Source organism: Cebidichthys violaceus, unplaced genomic scaffold (genome assembly GCF_023349555.1).
Source record: "Cebidichthys violaceus isolate CVI_PGR_0920_01 unplaced genomic scaffold, fCebVio1.0.p SCAF_78, whole genome shotgun sequence".
Taxonomy (NCBI): domain Eukaryota; kingdom Metazoa; phylum Chordata; class Actinopteri; order Perciformes; family Stichaeidae; genus Cebidichthys; species Cebidichthys violaceus.
This window is the reverse complement of record NW_027176962.1, coordinates 647,501-661,735: the sequence shown is the minus strand read 5'-3', so window position 1 is coordinate 661,735 and position 14,235 is coordinate 647,501. Positions and strand designations below refer to the sequence as shown.

Genomic DNA, 14,235 nt, shown 5'->3' with positions numbered 1-14,235 from the left:
GGTATGCACTTTGCCTACATCACCAGGAAACCCCTTCCTGAAGCCACTTTAAATCATTCTCCACTAACCTTTAAATCCAGCTTATTAGCCTCTGATGTTGGCTGGCCCCTGGATGAAAAGCATATTGACCCATTCATCTTAATGCTAGGTGGTAAGTGTCACTCTGTGTTCTGTTGTTTTCCTTGTCTTTCTGTTCTATGTCTTTGTGTTTTAGGTGCAGCTCCCTGACTGCTGATTGAGAGCACCTTGTAAATGCTGCTGTGGGCTGAGTCTATATATGTGGCTCGTTACTGACACCAGACGTGTCATCCATTTGTGTCTTGTTTTAAACAAGTGCTGTATTATGTTGCATCTAACCCGGTCTAAATCCTCAGCTAGGGTCAAACTCACCTTCACCTCCCCTTGGACACTGCACTGTGACTTATCCCATTAAGAACAAGAGGAGGCTGAAGCTTTTCCATTACCCTCTATGGCCTTGCTTATTGAACACCATTACAGCGATACCCTCAGTAATTATGAAGGCAGATAAGCAGATAATCCACGTGTCCCATGTGTTAACTGGTATCCATCTCAGGGAGGGGGGTGAATCCTGTCCTCAACATGCACTCACAGCAGCTTCCTCTGGGACCTGTGGTATTCACCTGTGCAGAGGGATTCGATTCCAGTTTGTTTGGACAGGTTACGTGAGGTTACAGCGTTAACACTTCAAGGTTGTTACAGAGCTTAAAACGCGGCAGTATAAAAGCAATATGGAGACACTGTAGCACTCAAATTCACACACTTTTTCGCCCTATAATTTCTGATTGCTCCTATGTGCAATAATGATTAACTGTGCAATACATTTGTTTATAGTGTACATTTCAATAAAGATTCATATCTGTATTAATCTTGCATTTATATTCAACATAATTGTATTACTCATTCCTTGTTTCATTTACATTTGACCGAGTTCTTTATTCCTATTTTCCCTATATTTCTTCATGCTTATATATAACAGCATCTGTAACCTATCAATATCCCAGTGGGGATCAATCAAATATTTCTGATTGTGATTCTGAGCATTTGTCATTTCAAACTGGGGCAGGTCGTTAATAGTGATAGTTAAAAACTCCACATACAGTTTTCGCCTTTTTAATTCCCAAAAGTACTTTTTAAGGTTGTTACAGAATATTTGTACGATATTGTCTGACAGTTTTAGAAAATGTTTGTTTGGTATCTGTGGAATCTTTGGGTTCCTCACTAGAAGTTTGAATAAGCTTCATTATTCTAACGCCACACTATTCCCTTAAGTCAAACAGTGTAGAATAAGGTGTTTTTTTCTCTCTCTACAGCAGGTACAAGGAAATATATACTTGCACTTATAGTTGTAGATATACTGCACCTCTCCTAGTTTTTATCACAGGCTCACAAGCATTACATAATTTAATTTACATTTCATTAATGTGTTTCAGAGTGACAGAGTGCTGAGCTGGGCCGGGCCTAAGTAACGATAAAGTGGCTCGGATGAAAAATGTAGAACATGGCTGCGACTCTTTGCTGGTATGATGAGCTGACGCCCTCGCTATCCATGGAGAGTTGCAATGGAGAGAGCGAGGGTTTAATGGAGGCAGTAAAAGAGGGCAGGAGGGCTCCGAGTTCTGCTAATGAATCAGAGGAAGGGAGGTTGAGAGAGAGGGGGAGAGAGAGAGAGAGAGAGGGGGACTAAAGATCAGAGGGATGGCCACTGAAAGATATGAAAAACATGTTCTGTAAAGCACCGCATGGACACACACTCAAATTCTGCTGACCTCACTTCGCTGCACACACTTCCAATAAAGGTTGACGACGGAAGATTTTACTGGAACAATTGTATAAACTGCATAAAAATGCTGCTCAAATGTCTTGTGGGCCGTACAGATCAAATCTATTTTGCATAAAAAACAACTTTTTACTATCAAACCCTTGAGCCGCTACTCATTACATGAGTGAAAAAAAGCTTATTCAAAAGCACTGTTCTGGAGTCTGCATACACACAGTCAGCACATAGATGTATGATTTTATTACTTTTAGCCTATAATGTAAAAAAAAAAAAAAAATCCCATCAGGTTTTTTTAAACCTTGGCTGCAGATTTTACAGTCGTTTGATGTTAACTGCTTTTGCCATGTAATGCATGTGCATACTTGTGTCCACTCAGCCTTTCCGAGCATCAATAAATGTCTCATTGAATTCTATCGCCGCTATAGTTTACTTACTTTTATGCAACATGGTTTAATCTTTCTCCAGATTGATTCATTGAGCTCTTGTGCATTTGTCTTCACTGCAGCAGCTCTAGATGAGCGACTGAGACTGGGAGCTTTCTGGGCTTTCTGGCCTTTGCAACGAGGAAGTGAATGTGATTAAGCAGACGGACGGCGACGGCCATCTTGTGACGTTAATATGAGCGATGCTGACGTTATGGCCGCTGCTCTCAATTGTTGCATAATGCATTAAAAGTGAAGAGAATAGACGGATTAAAGACAACTTTTGAATGAGAGCAGTCTCACTATCTAGCTCTATGATTAGTGGCGGAAGAAGTACTCAGATATTTTACTTAAAGGTTCTCTATTCGGTAATCAGAGCATTAATATAGCGGCAAACAACTCTTCAGCAACTTTCCAATAAATTGATGACACTAGAGAAATGCAAATTATGTGGGGAAAAAAAATCCAGTGCCTCTGTCAGTGAGAGATAAATGTGGCTCTGTGAAGTTAAAAATGTGAAGGAACCTGGAGAAAATTATTTCTCAATCACCCCTAAAACCTCCAGTAAATGTTTATTTCATGCCAACGATTGGGAGCAGGTTGGGCTCACAGGGATCTCTTTCTCACTAGTTTGCTGTTGTCTTCTTCTTCTTCTTCTTCTTCTTCTTCTTCTTCTTCTTCTTGTGACCAAAAGGTTATGACGCAATGGCGAGCTCTTATAGTCTCTTCCCCCATATCAGGTTTTAGTGTGTCAGTATCAGTTACAAGCAGCGTCTGCTATGCGCTGTCGATTTAACATAAAAATGAAAAATCGACTTTGATACCAAAAGCACTTAACAAAGCTCTGAGGACAATATACAGAGAGTAATTGGCCGCTGCATTGCTGAGCCTTATTGCGCCCCGGTGATTGCTTTGATTAGCCTGAGGTGACCTTATGGATAATTGATTTGTGAATTATATTTCATCCAGGATGATTGATGCCACTGAAAGGTGAAAGTACAGCCAGTTACTATTCATTCTGCTCATATTTGTGCACCTTCAAAAGTACTTGTTTCGAGTAGATTTTATCTTTATATACAAGACAACTGGCAATAGCAATATAAAGTAAAGCACAACCATCCAGGACTCCTGTCCTGGTCTGATGATCCATACAATTGTTTTTTGGGGGGGGAGAGATGGATCAGTTAGTTTGGGGGATTCTGTATTTTCTTCAGATATAGTGAATCTGCACCCAACAAACTTCTTCACTGTTGTCAGCAGACTATTGATTCATTTAATCAATATTTTATTTCCTAATATAATCTGAACTAAAGTGTATAAAATGCAGAAGGACATCCCACTGCAATGCACAAACACAAGCAGAGATGAGCCTGTTCCCTTGATCAGTTTATATATTTGCTGGAAGGAAAATAACCTCTTACATTTAATTGCATTGTAACGTTCTGCTGTTTGCTCATTATTATTCTGTGAACTTTATTGTGTATTTAATCAGCAAGGTAGCTCAGTTGAAGACGGTGTAAGGATTGCGCACAACCGTCTCCACTTCATTCTCGTGACATTAATAGCGCAGCGTATTACATAACGTGTTTCTAAAATCAATACACCGTTACAAACACGAAACCCTCGTTGCTGCCGGGGAATGATTGTTGACGTTGGAGTCCAGATATGGACGTTATTGGAGTTGTTAGTTCAATTTAAGTAAGAGCCCGGAGAGAAGAGCAAGAGTAATGGACAGTGACAGCATATTTACCTGGATATGTAAACAGAGAAAGCATTCTTGGACGGCGCCATTGCTTTGTCTAATAACACACTGGGAGCTAAAATATTGCCACTGAGCAGAGACTGAAATTACAGCTTTCTGTACGGTCATTAGGAGACAATAAGTCTGATTTAGATCGCTCCCGGGCACCGGGGACAATATTCCTATTGGTTGAACGTACAATAAAGTGTAACTAAGAGAAGATTTATGCGCCGTCGTCTTCATTTTGGCATACAAATGTGTCAAAATAAAGAAATGAAGCAGAGCTACGAGGAGAATGTGGGTCTAACAGTAATACGCTGCTGTCAAATGACTCTGCTAATAGGGATGAAGAGTGCAATTTATGATTCTGTATGCGTGTTATTGATTTTAGTCCAATACAGTCAAGACAGAGTACAAAGATCCAAAAGTTGTGCAAGTTGTTGTGGTCGTCCTTGAAGATTATAAAAAACAATTTTTTATTTTTTATGATTCAGACCAGTATGAAAATCACCCTCCTAAGATACTCAATGAAACTCAAAATAAGCCGTGGTATTTTAGTCTACATATATATATATATATATATATATATATATATATATATATATATATATATATATATATATTATCAATCAACAATGTGTGATCTAATGCTAAAAACCTCGCTCATACTTTAATGAGTAATGGTGAACTGAGGAAAGCCCCTCGGAGGAGCCGGTCCTTAATGCAGCTCTCAGTGCAGCTTGTTCACTAATGGAGCTCTGGCTGCAGGCCCAGATATCGATCACAGCGCCGTAACGCTGAAGAATTCCTGATCTCAACAAATCAGGACCAATACTCCAGTTTACATCCCGTGGCTGACGTAGACTAAACGCTCCATCGCGTCTGGATGCACCAGGGCAGCTTAATCAAGGTGGTGGGGTGGGGGGTGGGGGGGGGCAGGTGGCGTGGAGGTGGGGTGGGGGGGTCAAGGTGAGCCGGACGGGTCGGGCAGACACAGTGAATAGACCACAGTGAATCACAGAGGTGAATCAAAGCATCCCGGCCGATACATCAACTCCCCTCTGAGAGGTGAAGGCTGCATGTTGATGACTTTATGATGGATGACTGATCCCATCAGATCAGCGAGATGGATCACAGCGAGATGGAACAGGACGTTTGTCCGAGCTGGAAACTGTTGGCTCAGGGGTTTGAGGGAACATCCCCGGGCCGAAAGAAACATGCCGATGTGGTTTATGCATATCAGCTGTGAGTTCAGCGGAGCGTTTGTTTGTTTCGACTGATTTATCGTAGTTCAACAAGTATTTTTTTTAAATCAGATAAGATGGAGAGTTATTCATAACGCATTACAACCTTCGAGACGGACGCTTCTATTTGCCCAGCTCTCTTTGCCGAGATTAACAACCTTTTTAGGTTGAATGGAATCTTTGCAATACGAAATTGATATCAAACAGATGCAAGTTACATGAGGACGAGGCCTAATATGCTTAAACAACACACTGTAATGTACTGTAATACTTCCCTGGCATGTTGATTTGCTGCCATGATGATCCTCAAATGGAGAAAGAGTTTTATTTTTACAGCACATTTCATAATCAACATACAGCATGCTTCCCTGTCATGGTGTGACACCTTCTGAGGCGTCCTGATGTGATAAATATTTAAGAAGCACCTTTAAAAATGTATGACACGGTTACTATTCCTCGCAAATGTGTTTCTGTGATGCTCTTTTCCCCGTTTCTAGTGAAGCGAAGCAGTTTTATTGCAGTGCAAGCAGTAAATAATGACCTTGTATATAAGCTGTCTTTGTTAAAGCGTTGGCTTACTGAGTGTGGGCCAAAAGTTCTTGTTCCCTCATGGGAAGATTGGCAGGAGTCAGGAAATGAGGACTGAATTGAGAGCACTTACAGTGAGTGAGTGCATTTGGCTACAGCCACCACCTCTCTCTCCCTCCCGGATCATTTCAGATTTCAGCAAGGTGGCCACCCAAGTTGCTTATTTTGCAGAGTCACAACAAAGGAGAAGTCTCCTGTAATAAACAAAATTGAGTTTATTATAGGGAAGAGGACGGGCGAATGAGCACAGCTTCCGTGGTATTGTTGCTGCAGTGATTTAGAGGCTTCTGATTAAATGCGTTTCAGCTAGATTAAGTTCTCATTCCCTCATCCTCCACACCTGGTGGTTGCATTATATCTAATCTAACCATAAAGTAAGGAATCTCCCTCTGTGTGTCGCCTTTTTCACCAATGTTTCCGACCGCGAGTAACCCCAACCTGGGTGTGTTTCTCAGGGCCGGATTTAGTGATTTGGGGTCCCCAAATCCAGCCCCCATTTCTTGCTTTACTTTTCACCCTTTCTCTAAGTGCGAATGATGGTACTGTCAGTGGAAGAACTACTCAATGTTGTTTTTTTCTGATATGAAAACAGTTGACTATTAATAGTTTACTTCAAGTGAAAGTACTAAAATGTATTTAATGTCTGTTCAAGGTGGAGCTTTCAATTCTGATATGATGCTGAAAGGTTTAATCAGAATCAGAATCAGAATCAGAACCGTTTATTGCCAAGGAAGTTTGCACCTACAAGGAATTTGTCATGGCGGGATTGTCATATTTTAATGAATAATAATGCCACATATTTTAACTGAGCCAAATCTGAATCTCCAATGTAAACAGTAACATTTCTCTATCAAGTAAATGTGGTGCTATAATGTTTTCCTCTTAAGTAGAAGTACACAATAAGTAGTATACGGTTTCATATTTTCTTTTGTGCTTTGGGGGAATTTTGTACGTTTTTTTTGGGCTGCAATGACTTAGAATAGTAACGTAATTCAATATTTTTCATATCTTAACATCAAAATAAATCTGCAGCCGTTTGGGGCCCAAAGTCTGCCCAGGTATTTGTTTCCTGAAGCAGAATGTATTTCACTGGTGTCTCTGACCGTGAGCAGCAGCAGCGTCTTGGGTTTGTGGTGTAACTGCGCCGTGGCAGGTTTATTGGACCAGAGAAGGCGCATTGTCGTATGTAAAGTTCTTTGTATGGGCAGTTCTTGAGAAAGATGCAAGCAGCAACAACACAAGCGCAGCATTCGGCCCGTTCTCAACAGGCATGTTTTGATCCGGATCTGCACTAGTGATTTAAATGTCAAGTGATCCTCGCTTCACATCACATTACAGCGCCCCACAGGGACATATTTAAAGGAATAGTTTGACATTTTAGGAAATAGGCTTATTCTCCTTCATGCCGAGAGTTAAATGAGAAGATCGATACCTCTCTCACATCAAGAGTGGTATCAGGCTTGAGAAAGAATGAGAATAAGCGTAATTCCGATCATTTCTACCTATTTTCTTGAAGCAGCTGGAACTCAATGTTGTTCCCTCAGGGCAGATTTGATGGACTTGGGACAAGGTGATACATTCATCTCGCTGTAGGGTAAGGTGTAGATTAGGGCCAAGATATATATATATATATATATATATATATATATATATATATATATATATATATATATATATATATATATATATATATATATGTATATATGTTCCATTAAAATGAGCAGTGATACAGATCTCACTAAACATGCCAGTGTCAGTCACCAGCAGCTCGTATTTCTAAAGCGTCACAGCCTCCCTGCACCAGAGATGAATGGACCACGGTCGAAGGGCCATTTGCATAACCGTGAGCGAGTAATGCTGCTGACTCCCGCTGAAATACTGACAGATGGGTTTAATTCCATTATGTGAGCTGCAGTGTGAGGATGGAGCAGCAGCGTACGGCTCTGTAACGCTCGCCTGCACCGAACCTGAGCGCTGTCGGTAAAGACGACTGACAGATAACCAATTGAAGCAAGAGGTGTCCCAGGTCAAGATGGCAGATTACATTCCTCAAGGCCATTGACCCTACACTGAAATTGAGCCGAGTGGTTTGTCACTTATATGGCCGCTATTGTCATTACATGAAGCGGTTTTGGTTTGGCGTCAAGGACAGCTTGATGTAAGCAGTGCTGGAGAGACGTCACATGTTACATGCTGTTGAATGTCTACTGTTGAAGAGAAGCAGCTTCACTTCTACAATGTGCTTACTAAGCTGACTGAAGGTTTTCTATTTTAAATTCAGTGAATGTAACATTTACGCAAGGATTTTTTAAATATTAGAAGCCAATCAAAACTAGCGCTGTGTCCCTATTCCACACTACGTACAGTAGTAGTATTTAGAAGTATTTAGAAGTTTTATTCTCCCCTAACTAGCTGTGAGCATAACCATAAAATACGTTTAGTCAGTTTTATCTGCTACGTTATTGTAGAGACAACGTAATTCTTTGACAGTGAACGTTTTTGCAGATACGTTTAGTATCAACATTGTGCGACTTTGCAGATATTTCACATTTCAAAAAGCATACGTAACCTTAACCTACATTACGTTAATTTTTAAAAGGTAAGTGCTGTTACAAATTTGTGGTTTAATGTCATTTTAAGGAGACAGGATTGCCAGAAGTTGTTAGAATTTATTTATCTTACTAACAACTTTTCATAATGTTGACTTTTGTCACTTTTCTAGTGTGAACATGCCACAAACTAAAAACCAACAAAGGAGACACATTTAATTACTGTTTAACAAAATCCTTGTAAAAAAAAAAAATCATTTAGGTTATTTCCACAGTTTTTGGTGATTGATTTTCTTATTTCTAACCCCACAAACTAAAGGAGCCTTGATGGTGGGACATGAACACGCTGCATGCTGTGGCTCCTGTTTCTTCCCAGCCTACTAACTGTAAGAATGACATTGACCTGCAGCCTCTCGGGTCACGCCCAGAAAATGATCAAAGTTTTATTGCTCAGTGGCAGAACATAAATCTTAATGTACATTTCTGCTTAGCATCGGATTTAACCTCGGCTCTGCTGGAGGAGGAACATTGATCTTATCATTTGTCTTCAAGACACTTAGTGACATTGATCCCGAGTTTTCTCCATCTCTCAACACCGATCTGCCTCATAGTCTTCATCTCCTCCTCTATCCCTAACCTGTTTTACTGCGCCCATGAAGCTTGGTTTCTAATGGGGCTTTATTAGCAGGGCCACTGGTCGGGAAATACATGTGATCCTCACTGTAAACCTCCAATGGTCTGTCACAAGGCCTGAGCTAAAGAGGACCCTCTGAGGACAATGAATACACCACCCAAACACTACACCTCTAATGTGGCCAGCAGGTCAACAATAAGCAGCCACGCTTTTACATTGTCGACTGTAAATTTCCAAAATGTAACAATTCAAGGAAAGGATTTCATAAACCCAAGGATCATTATCCTTTGCTAAATGTCACGAGGAATAGACCACCACAGGTCCTTGACAATGTAAGAAGAAGATTTAAGAAGAGAAATATATTATTATGATAATAAGGGAAGTCTGCGGAGGACATATGCAGAGGACTAAGACACTGTCTCGGATCAAACGGTATCTAATAGTATCAATGTCAGTTTACAGAAAACACGGGATCTTTGTGGACATTAAGTGATTAAACGTTAACCAACGGTTATTCCAACTTTCTCTTTATTCTGCAAAATGATGATGCATAACATAAAGAAAACAAAAAGGTGCGGCATACAGCTAACTTTAACAAAAGTCAAGCTCATTCATCTTACATTCTTAATGTCTTTTGGTAACGTTAGTAGTGATTTTTGTCTTTTCAAGGGGAGGGTCCAAAGAAAATATAGATAATGTTGCAGAGGATCTTACATTAAAAGAAATGAAATATAAAAATACCCTACCTTCCCCACGCCAATCATTTCCACACAGCCCCTAAACGTAGCCATGAAGCACTACAATCTGGTCAGAATATCAATTATTTATGAGCAAACACCTGTAAAACTAATGGCATTCCCATTAGCCTCTGTTGCCATTTGTGGTTTGTGGCAATTAACATAAGCTAACAAGCTGAACAGGGGAAACATTGTAAAGATCAGCATGTTAGCATTGCTATTGTAGCATGCTGATGTTAGCATTCACCTCCAAGCACCTCTGTATTTAAATACAGCCTACGGAGAGTAAGTGGATGGTCCTCTTGCTCATGAAGCATGTTACTGTGTGTGTGAACTGGCTTCTCCAGCTAGTTGATCGGTCAGTGATGAACCTGGAGACCTGGCGACAGGGACATCGTGTCCTCTGTGGTCTCAGAGCAACATGCCTTGCATCTCATCTCCTGAGGGCGACAGGCTACACTTCTCTTGACTGAGCGCGCGCGCACACACACACACACACACACACACACACACACACACACACTAAAATGGCTGAGTTATTTCTCCACACCACTCCCCTTAATCTAAAGATTATGGAACCTTCCTAGCATACTGAATCAGACCTATGAATAGAGTATTTGGGGTTATATTTTATGGTGGTAAATCTAGCTCAATAGATGTAGATGTCAGCGTAATGACAAACGTAAGATTTAAAGTGATAATCTGGTAAAATGACAAATGGATCCGCAAGGAACTTCAGCCAAGTTTATCTTAATTTACACCGACAACAGCTACTATCATTGCCAAAAAGAAATATTCTGCAAAAATAATGAAGCACTGCCTCCACCTGCTGGATCAACGAAGTCTCGCATCCATAAACCAAGTAAAAAAAATAAAGACACTTCTCTGAACAGTAGAGATTTTAATAAACTTTTTCAATTCACAAGTCTTATTGCAGCATGATTAGTTTGTACATTACCAAAATCATTGCAAAAATTGCAGTATCATAAATATATGGCCATCTCATATATATATTTTTTTTGTACATATTCATTTCAAAAGGTCCCTTAGTTGTACAAAATAAGTGCGCAACCAACCTAAAAATCGGAGGGAAATTCTGCAAAACTCACCACAGTATTCTCTTAAGAAAAAGATAAATACAAGCTCTTACTCTATCTGTATTTAAAAGCACTGACACTGTGAAAGACAGCTTTGATCTTGATGATTTGTTGCTCAACAGGCATTCTGATTATCTTATGAAATATCATATAACCATTAAGTCCACGCCATGTAAATGTAGAATATTTTGACATTAAATTCAATTAAATAATGGATATAAAAAGGCAATATTGGCAAAAGCAGAAGCATACGGGATAAGTGCATTTACAAAAAAATAAACTTCCTCTGAATTTTTTTTTTTTTTTTTTTTTAAAAGATACAAAATGTGTGAAGCTGTGGAGTGTGACCGGCTGGTTGGTGGAGAGCGTTCAATCAGAGTCAGAGTCCGCTGCGGTAGGAGTGTGAAGATCAACAGGAAGACTTGAAAAACACTTCTCTCGTCTTTATTCTGCTCTCGGTGAGGCAGGACGTCTTGTTCGTCATCCCTCCCTCTCCGACTCGACCTCCATCTCTACCCATCAATCCATCTTCTCATCGGTTTCTTTTCTCTCCTCCGCTCCCCTGATGTTTTTTTGTCTCTCAGTGCCAGTCTTCATCCTTGTCATCCTCTCCCTCAGATGAGTCTTCCTGGCTGCTGACCTCCCCCTCCTCCGTCACTCCGTTACCGTTTCCTCGCAGATGAGCCGCCGCCGCCGCTGCCTTCCGGGCCCGGGCTTCAGCGGCTGCCTGCTCCTCCTCTTCTCTCTGACGCAACGCCGCCGCCTTCTTCTCCTGCTCCGCGTGACTCTTCATGTGGGCACTTCGACTCTTCACTTTATAAAACACCCTAGAGGAAACGCAAGACAAATTGCGCAAAATGACACACAATGGCAGCAGTTTGATATCCGATAGAAGATTACAGCGTCTACTAAACTGTACTGCAGCGAGGTACGCCGAATTGAAAATTGGAAAGTTCTAATTTCACAACGCAATTTCCCCATTTTATTTCATAATGCCACTTTAATCACAATGTTTTCACAAAACAAAGAGGGCAGATTATTCCACAAGTCTGTATCATATTTTGTCTGTATCGTACATATGATTAATTATGTCATAATGTCCTATTTTATCTTTTTTTTTTAAAAATGTGGGTTTCCATATTTTTGACCCACATGGAGATAAACACGATGGGGTGAACCACACGAGCTGCTCTAACTGCAACCGACATACTGAGGAGTCACTGCGGGTGAACAGAAAACCAGAAGAAAACCAGAAGAAAGGTCCATTCAGTGAAACATCAAGACATCGTATCACAGAGCAAGTTGTAAACAAAAGACAAATCTCTGATGGCTCTGACGTACCTGCCACATTTCTTGCACGGAAATACCGCGTCAGGATCCGGCGGCGGCTTCACCGGCGCTCTGCTCTTCTTCGCCGCAGGCTCGGCTGGAGCTCTGTGAGGCGCCGACAGGTGGAGAGCCTCCTTGTTCACAGGGTCCGGCTCTTTGATCACCAGCACCGTTCCTGCCTGGAGCACCACGGGTAAGTATCGTTAGTTCATTTATTCATACATTCATTAAACCCGATTGTGATAATAGTCAATGAATGAACTACTAGACGTGTGTAGGGAAACACTCACATAGTCGTGGGACTGTAGTGACTGAGCGACCCTCGCCTGATGGCTGCTCTCGTAAGAAACATCCCTCTTATCGTCATCCGTCTCCCCTTGAATATATTTTGACCGCTGGGAACTCTGTAACGAATCACAACAGGAAAAACACAAAAAAGATTATTTGCTGATCACATATTTCCTATTAACCTAAGCCAGTCTATGAAAATACGGTTTGTCAAACAGTCTAGAACATTAACGTCATGGTAACGCTTAAAGCCTGGTTAACTCCACTCTACCTTAACGTCCACCACAGCCTCTGTGCTCCTCTCCAGAGGTGAGTCTGGAGGGCCGAAGGTCAAAATCCCATTGCGACCGATCTTCACCTGTTTCTTGTAGGTGTAGTAAAACTCCACACACTGAGCCACAGTCTTGGTCTGCACCTTGAAAAACAATTTAAACCACATGCAGAATTTAATATGAGGAATTGACCTTTTTCACTGAGATGCAGTTTTTTCAATTAAATGCAAATTAATTCAACATTTATGTCCATTTTATGACACAAGTTGACTAAGAACAAGCTTCAGGTGAGTGGCAGCCTCCGCCTCACGCCAGCGGTATTGTTGCTGTTCATGTTTCTATGAAATGAAGACAACATTTCCCATAAATCTACTTCCTTTCACATAGAGGATGTTGCGCGTTTAGTCTAATTTTCGTCTATTTTGCACGATCGGAACTCATCGACACAGGAGCGTAAACGTCTGAAAATCTATACTTTGATAGTTTGTTTAGATCCATCGTACCAGCGCCTCATAGATTACGTGCTAATTTGTGTTGAAATGCTACACAGAGCCCATTCAATCACATTTAAATGCATTTGCTTTGATTCACAATCGTTGGTGAAATTAACAAGCGTACCAATTTCTGCACCATAAAGAAGTCCTTCCTGTAGGCAGAGATCCCCTTATTGAAGTAGCACTTCTCTTCCGCAGTCCAGCAATCGGAGCCTGTGAGTGAATCAGACAGCGTGCAAATTGAGGAAGCATGAAAGAGAAGGTTAGGAAATAAAGAGACAGAAGGAGGAAGGTGAGGAGACCGAGACAGTGAGAGAATTTACCGAAGCGATTTACATAAAACTGCTTTTATTTCACCGCGAGGTCGATGCTCACCTGAGTAGTGGTAACCTGCCAGGTGGTGACCTTTGGGGTAAACTGGGTCCTGAAGCATCAAACGTCCAAGCGTTTCCTTTAAGATCAACGTGAATAATCAGTGAACAATCAATTCTTTAACAAGCTCAAGTGTTCCTCGACATTATAAAAACAAGTCTGACAGTAAACCTGTTTGAGAGAAAACAAAGTGTGTGATTATGAGTCACTATACTCACAAGGAAGTCACCTCCACATTCGTGTAAACAGTGTAAAACCAGCTCCTGGTTGGTTCCTCCGCCCCTCAGCACGCTGCAACAAGCCATGTTCATCAGATCCTCCACTACAACAAAAAAAAGAAGAGAGAAAATGATGACGTTTTGAAAGAATTAGCGTGGTAAAAAATAACAATAACTGTCAGATACTGACTGCTCTCTTGGTCACCGTGTTTGAGGTGGGAGTCGTCCACAGGGAGCCAAACCAAGTCAGCCTTGTGCTGGTCAATCTGGGAGGAAGGATGGTCCTGTAAGTCGGGAATTTCTGCCTGGTACCGCTGCCCGATGTTGATACGTCTGAACAAGTAAAAGGAGAGAGAGAGAGAGAGAGAGAGAGAGAGAGAGAGAGAGAGAGAGAGAGAGAGAGAGAGAGAGAGAGAGAGAGAGAGAGAGAGAGAGAGAGAGAGAGAGTTCTG

The 14,235-nt window shown here is 41.1% G+C and overlaps 1 protein-coding gene across 4 annotated transcripts in view; it reads right to left on the bottom strand.

Annotated features, from left to right (window-relative positions):
- Positions 1–10,594: 10,594 nt before the first annotated feature.
- Positions 10,595–14,235, bottom strand: part of mideasa (mitotic deacetylase associated SANT domain protein a) — a 10,458-nt gene continuing 6,817 nt past the window's right edge. For 3 of the 4 annotated variants that reach the window (XM_068737315.1, XM_068737316.1, XM_068737318.1), the window contains exons 6-13: positions 13,974–14,116; positions 13,784–13,887; positions 13,569–13,644; positions 13,318–13,406; positions 12,699–12,842; positions 12,430–12,543; positions 12,152–12,318; positions 10,595–11,637 (exon numbers count right to left, since the gene is read on the bottom strand). In XM_068737315.1, coding sequence (XP_068593416.1) covers positions 11,391–11,637; positions 12,152–12,318; positions 12,430–12,543; positions 12,699–12,842; positions 13,318–13,406; positions 13,569–13,644; positions 13,784–13,887; positions 13,974–14,116 — 1,084 coding nt within the window. In that variant the 3' untranslated portion in view covers positions 10,595–11,390. The remainder of the gene's footprint in view (positions 11,638–12,151; positions 12,319–12,429; positions 12,544–12,698; positions 12,843–13,317; positions 13,407–13,568; positions 13,645–13,783; positions 13,888–13,973; positions 14,117–14,235) is intronic. The other variant, XM_068737317.1, reaches the window with a different exon arrangement.